We start from the raw sequence: 6,514 nt of genomic DNA, 5'->3' as shown, positions 1-6,514 counted from the left end.
ATATATATGTATGTGATTCCAATTTCCCCCTCTTTGGGCCTGTATTGACTACGTCAGGAAGTACCGTAGAGCTGACGCCCATGGGTGGATGCTCATATCTGGCTTATAATATGAGTCACTCCTAGAACACGGAGGCCCAAACTCGCCTTTAAGCATTAGAATGTCTCACTTTAGAAGATTGATGCAATTAGAAGCAATTAAAAGACATGAGGAAAAGGGGGTAATTGCCAGCCATTGTTGCGACACGGATAGTTTATCTTTAAACTCTTTAACTGTGATTATCAGAAATATGCGTTGATAATCCCCGCTCAGTGCCCAAGTTTTTCAGACTTTATCAAATGTTGCAGCCAAATCCTTAAATGGATGTAAAAAAAAAGTGCGTCTGGGTGCTTTGTTTCCCAGCATGAAAGGGGGTCTGATCTGCAGGCCCCTAATCAAGAAATACGCAAATTTGAGCTCAAGAAATGCAAAGAAATCAGGCTAACGGGCTAAAAAAAAAAAAAAAAAAAGAATCAACAGGCGCGGACATCCTCTTTTTTTCTGTTGCTATAACAACCCATGAGCTGGACTACGATGGTGCTGCAGGGGCGTCTTTCCCTGATTCAAAAAACTTGAACAAGAAGTTAAGATAAGAAGAATAACGAATGTAAAATGTTGCGGCCTCTTTGCATATTTCCCCTCCTCTAGAGCAGATCAAGGCTCCTTACCTTTAAGTCTGCGGAGATCCATAAGATCATTCCCGGCCTCAAGGCGCGCTATAAAAGGGGTCTTGACCGGGGTTATCAAACCTTCAAAGGGCTGGAGGTAAAAGCCGCTTTGAGAGGCAAATGTTTAATATTGGCTGAGGGATTGTAAAAGGGCTCTTCGTTCATTACAGCCTGTTGAAGATTTTTTTTTTTCAAAAACACTCGTTTTAAATGTATTATTATTATTATTATTATTATTATTATTATTATTATTATTATTATTATTATTATTATTATTATTATTATTATTATTATTATTATTTATTGCGCATTATTTAATGCTGCTTTCTTTTGAGCGGGTTATTTTGAGAAATTTATAATTCCAACAAACATTGTTGTCATGCAAATGTTTATGGTTATTTTTCATTATTAAAAAAGATGACATTAACAAAATGCACTAGTTGCATCGAACAACAGCGACACAGTGTCAAGATAGAAGTTACATCCAAACCTATGCGAGCCTGGGAACGTGATATAAATCAGCCGCACACTGCAAAAAATAGCCAACCGCGTGTCTTCAAGTCCACATTAAGTCTCATTCGTCGCCGAACATGTGCAGACATCCGCAAGTCAATCGTGCTGTCTGGTTTGAAACAACATGCAAAACAATATTTGCTGATACAATGCGCCTGAATAGAGAAGAAGGGGGGGGGAAAAATATCTGCGAATTTATATTTAAATTTAATAGGAAAAGATTAAATGTTATTTTTGCAAGATCGGGTTTTTACAGCGCAGAGGCGGCTCTCCACCCGGCTCGCAGATCAGAGATACAGAAACTCGCTTCCACCACACAACCTGCAGATCTCTTCCACTTTGCACCACATAAATCCAATAGATCTCCTTTCCCTCCCTCCCCCCTTTCCGCCCCCCATGAGTTCGGGATATCGAATAACCTCTGCCGCCCACATTGCATGCACACGAATTGCCACACAATTTGTTGTACAGTTCAAGTAAAAGAATCCAAGTGAAAACGCAATATTTTAATGGAAAATAAAAGCTCTCGTACCTGTGCAAAATAGCCGGTGCTTGTTGGCAAGCCCCACTGAAGCCCATTGTAGAAGCTTGCCTTCTGCCTTCTGCAAAGGGCTCCAGACATCACAGCATTTATTTGAGCTCAAACTCTGTCACTGTTGACTTTAGCTCCAAAGCAAAGATTTCACTGCCACGCTAGTTAAAAAAAAAAAATGATTATTTTACAGAGATATCGATCAGCACGCTATAAAAAAAAAATCAGCTTAGCATTATATGTCTAAAATGAATAGAACGAAATTTAATGTCTGTGTAAATTTACAGAGCCGCGGGCGTCCTATTCAAAGTTTACACTTGTGCAATTTGGTGTGTGTGTGTGTGTGTGTGGGGGGGGGTGTGTGTGTGTGTGTGTGTGTGTGTGTGTGTGTGTGTGTGTGTGCGTGTGTGTGTGTGTGTACTCTTCCTATATGCGGGCATAGCCTCCACTCCATTGTTTACTGGCTTTGTTTATTCGCAGATCACGCTGTTTAAAGTGCGATCTGCAAAGAGGGTCTGGAGAATAAACGCACACTTTTGGCCCCTACGTGTTCAGAAGTTCCAAGGGGTTGACGTTTGGGCTATAAAGGGGGCAGAAACTGTCCCCGGCCTTGGATTTGAGTTTGTGACGGTGGGACGAGCTGAGGGCGGGTGGGTGGAGGTGGTGGGAGGGGGGTTGGTGGTGGATGGTGTTGGATTCATGCAGACGACAGTCAGCCTTCCTTATCTAACAAGAAGGGAGGGTCCCGCTACTTTAAAAAATAGGGAGTAGACAATGGAGCCCCCAGATTGTGGGAAGAGAAGTTAGAGCATCACATTCAGGCAGTTCAGTTCCCCAAACCAGGCCTCCTCTGCAGCAGCTATTCTGCTGCACTGCGGGAGGTTGTTCTTGTCTGACAATGACACTTAATCTTATTCACTGATCTAAACTTTGCAATGTGTGTGCGGGGCGATGGGGAGAATGGAAGACATGTCAGAGTGGGAGACTGACAGGCCTGTATGGTGTTTGACTGGCGCACTGTATGTGGGGGAATTTGAACGCTTGATTAAATATCCTTATAGCAAATCAGTTTTACCCTGGATTTGCAAGCGTATCATTGATGGGTTTGCTTTCTGTTATTTTCTGCGACGTACCCACGATTCGTAGAGATTTTCTTCTTTTCTTTTTTTTTTTACATAAAAAAAGCATATTATTTTAGGTAAAGAACTAATTTTTCTATGAATTTTAATGGCATTCCTTCCAGACGAAAATGCAGAGTTGTTGATAGGTTAATATCTCCATTTCTGTTTGGGATTAATGAGCATATATTTGTTTTGTTTGCATTTCCTGGGAGACAAATTGTGAGCATTGTCTCGGTTTTATCCTGCAAAGCTATTAATCCCTCAACTGAAATTATGGGCCTTATTAGGGAAGCATCATGGCGACAAAAATATTCCACAATTTAGAATAACTTTAAATAAACCAAAGTCAGTCACACACGTATAGGCATACTTTAAGATGCGTGCATCTTAACGTAAGTAATGTGATCTTCTGTTATTTATTTATTTGTGCTGTTTTTTTATTGTTTTTTTTTTTTTTTCATTTTTAAGAAGACTTTTCCATTAAACTTTAAAATAATCTTAGGAATAAAAAAGAAAATATGTCTTACAAGTTTTCTTTATTGAGCAATAAAAGATATGTTTTGTTTTTTTCAAAAAGCGTTAGAAGAAATATTTTTAGCTTTTAAAGCAAAACAACGTTTAAAATGTTTTTTTTAGCCATTATTGTTTAACATTTCCAATGCTGTCTATGTTATGTATGAATTTATTTATTTTTTTCAACTTTTTTAAAACATAGAATTTTATTTGTTTGTTTATTTTGGAAAGAATGTTTCATAAAATAGCAATGAAAACCCAAATAATATTCAAATTTTTGATAAATAAATTTGTGATAAATGTCCTAATGGCAATATAATAATAATAATAATAATAATAATAATAATAATAATAATAATAATAATAATAATAATAATAATAATAATACATCATATTCAGAAAACAAAACCAATAACACTTTAATATAGATTCTGTTCTTGTCACTACAAGAATACACATATACAAGCCATAAATAGGAATTACACAAATGATTGAACAAATCCTGTGATGCATTTAAGTTCATTTAGGAATCCCGATGAGCGGGTGTCAGCTATCTTACAGCAACTTGTTGTTTTATCTTTGGGGTCCAGTCCTGAAGCCGAACAGATCTCGTCATATGTTCACCTTTTTTTTTTTTTTTGTCATCTTCCACATCCTCTCCTTCAAAATAAGCAATTAGGCTACTAACAAACTTGACAACTAAAACGGTGGCAAACGTCAAAAATATCTGAAATACATATTGTACACAAAGTCTATATTTTTTCCGTTTTTGTTTTTTACAAATGTACAAATCTAAGGTGAGGAGAGTCCACAGCGTTTACGAGGAGTTCATGATCGGCCTGGAATAGACACCCTGGTAGTAAGATGTGTCGGGTATAGACGCGGAATCCAGGCCGGCTTTCCCCGCCATGGAGCCCATAGAAAGCGCCCCGGCCATCGGGGAGCCGTACCCGGAGTAGTGCATCACCTGCTCATACGTTTTCAAGTCCATTTTGTGATGATGATGCTGCTGCTCCGAGGACATGAGGTTGTTGATAGAGAACGGGTGGTTGAACGAGTAGTGGTGCTCCGGCTTTAGGTGGGCTTCGTGCGCCAGGACGGAGTGATGTTGCGACATGAGGTGCTGCCCCTGAGACACCGGTGAGGCGGCGGCGGCTGCGGCAGCGGCGACGTGCTCCGGGCTGAGGGCCTGGCTCGCCTTCATGTCCGACAGGGACCTTTTGTGGTCGCTGGAGGAGGAGTTGGAGTGCGGCGACTCGTTGCCGTTGCAGCTCTCCGAGCTGCTGTTGGAGGAGCCGGCGTCGCCCGCCTTTCGCCCGCCGTCCTTCAGCGACATCTTCTTTTCGCACTTGAAGCGCTTCTGCCTCCTCAGGTAGCAGCCGTTCTCGAACATGTTTCCGGAGTCCGGGTGGAGAGTCCAAAAGGAACCCTTCCCGGGTTTATCAGGCGACCTGGGCACTTTGAGGAAACAGTCGTTAAATGACAGAGAGTGACGGATCGAGTTCTGCCAGCGCTGCTGGTTCTGTCGATAAAAGGGGAACAGGTCCATTATCCACTGGTAGATCTCAGCCAGCGTCAGCATCTTACTGGGAGACTGCTGGATGGCCATGGTGATGAGGGAGATGTAGGAATAAGGGGGTTTGGCGTGCGTGTAGCTCCTGCGGTAGGTCTTGGGGTCTCTGGATCTGTTGATGTTGGACTGTCCGTAAATGGGGCTCATGGCGTTCATGTTGGTGTAAGAGGTGAGAGCGTTCATAGAGGCGGGCTGCGCGGTCATTGGGCTCATGCTGGGGCTCAGCGCTGCGCTCATGGCCGTCATGCCCGCGCCCATGCCGTTCATCGCTCCGGTGCCCGGCGACATGCCCGTCATGGAGGGGCTCATGCCGGTGTTGACGTAGGACATGTTCATGGAGTTGGCCGTCATGTTGGCCGTGGTGCTCATGCCGGACATGCTCATGTAGGTATTCATGGAGTTCATTCCCAGGCCGGTGTTCATGTTGCCAACCGAGGTGTAACACTGTCAAGTGTGGAGGGGGAAGAGAGGCAGCCATGAGTTTGGCACAGTCAGGAAATAACATGATCAATAATTCCTACACACAAAAGTGTTGTTGTTGCTATTATTAATTAAATCTGCTGTAAATCTGATATTGTTATTTAATGATAATAATAATAATAATAATAATAATAATAATAATAATAATAATAATCAAGTATTAATCAAAGAAATAAAATTTGTTTTAACTAGAGTAAAACGTTTAAAATAATTCAAATGTTTATCTGCATAACATGACAAATAAAACAAATTATAGTAACGCTTTAAAATGTTCAAAGGCTTTATAAAGCTTCAAACAATTCTTCCCGTGCGTCTGCAACACATATACAGCATGTGAACCAATTGCCTTAACCTAAACCAAACACCACAGGTGTTTATTGAAAGTAGACGTGGCCAAAATAAATAAATAAATAAATAAAAATAACAATAATCAGTTTTAATATCCGCATGAAAAGTTTCCTCCCCCCCTCACCCCCCCACCCCCCCATTACATGTCAAGCAAGTTTGTTAGGATAGGATAGCGCACTGTGCGGAGATGGGGGAGGATTTGGAGGCGCCTCAAGTCAATATTTGATCACAAAGTTAATATTATCTCAGGGCTAATATTGAGTTGTATAAAATGGGATCGGCTTTAGACCGGGGAAAAATATATATATTTAAGGTACCCACCTCGGGCTCTCCGTAGTAGGTGCTCCAGTCGGTATGTTCGTGTCCTTCCATTTTAACTGCTCCAAGCATCATGGAGGACTTCGACAAAGCCTCTCCCAGCAGAGGAAAAAGCCAAAAGTCTCTCTGGAAGCAAGTGACAGGGGACCAGTTAGTGTGTTCGGGTCGCGGTCCGTCCCTCCGTCAAGGACTTGGTGCATGTGCGTCCTGCGGAGCCAGCCGTGATGCGCCCGTCAGAGGCTGGAGTCCAAATGACGCTCCGCGCTGCCTGTTAGCGCTGTGATATAAGCTCTGTGCGCCAGGCAAGCCTCCAATCCCTACTTCTACGCCTTGGGCCCTATTTGAATAATCTGCTCGCACCTAGGCGTGAGACTCCTCAAGCTTCCCCCTCCACCTCTTTCCACCCCCC

General features: G+C 42.2%; 1 protein-coding gene and 1 long non-coding RNA gene across 2 annotated transcripts in view; both read right to left on the bottom strand.

The window, feature by feature from the left end:
- Positions 1-1,859, bottom strand: part of LOC103458613 (uncharacterized) — an 18,530-nt gene extending 16,671 nt beyond the window's left edge. The window contains exon 1 of the long non-coding RNA XR_532595.1: positions 1,753-1,859. This is a non-coding gene — a long non-coding RNA (uncharacterized LOC103458613). The remainder of the gene's footprint in view (positions 1-1,752) is intronic.
- Positions 1,860-3,780: 1,921 nt separating this feature from the next.
- foxa2 (forkhead box A2) lies at positions 3,781-6,412 on the bottom strand. Its single transcript, XM_008399554.2, has 2 exons — positions 6,109-6,412; positions 3,781-5,403 (listed from the first exon to the last, which is right to left on the bottom strand). Exons 1-2 carry the CDS (start codon positions 6,178-6,180, stop codon positions 4,204-4,206), a joined length of 1,272 nt encoding a protein of 423 aa, XP_008397776.1. The 5' UTR covers positions 6,181-6,412; the 3' UTR covers positions 3,781-4,203.
- Positions 6,413-6,514: the final 102 nt, after the last annotated feature.

The sequence above is a fragment of the Poecilia reticulata genome, linkage group LG22 (genome assembly GCF_000633615.1).
Source record: "Poecilia reticulata strain Guanapo linkage group LG22, Guppy_female_1.0+MT, whole genome shotgun sequence".
NCBI lineage: Eukaryota > Metazoa > Chordata > Actinopteri > Cyprinodontiformes > Poeciliidae > Poecilia > Poecilia reticulata.
This window is presented reverse-complemented; position numbering and strand designations above follow the sequence as displayed.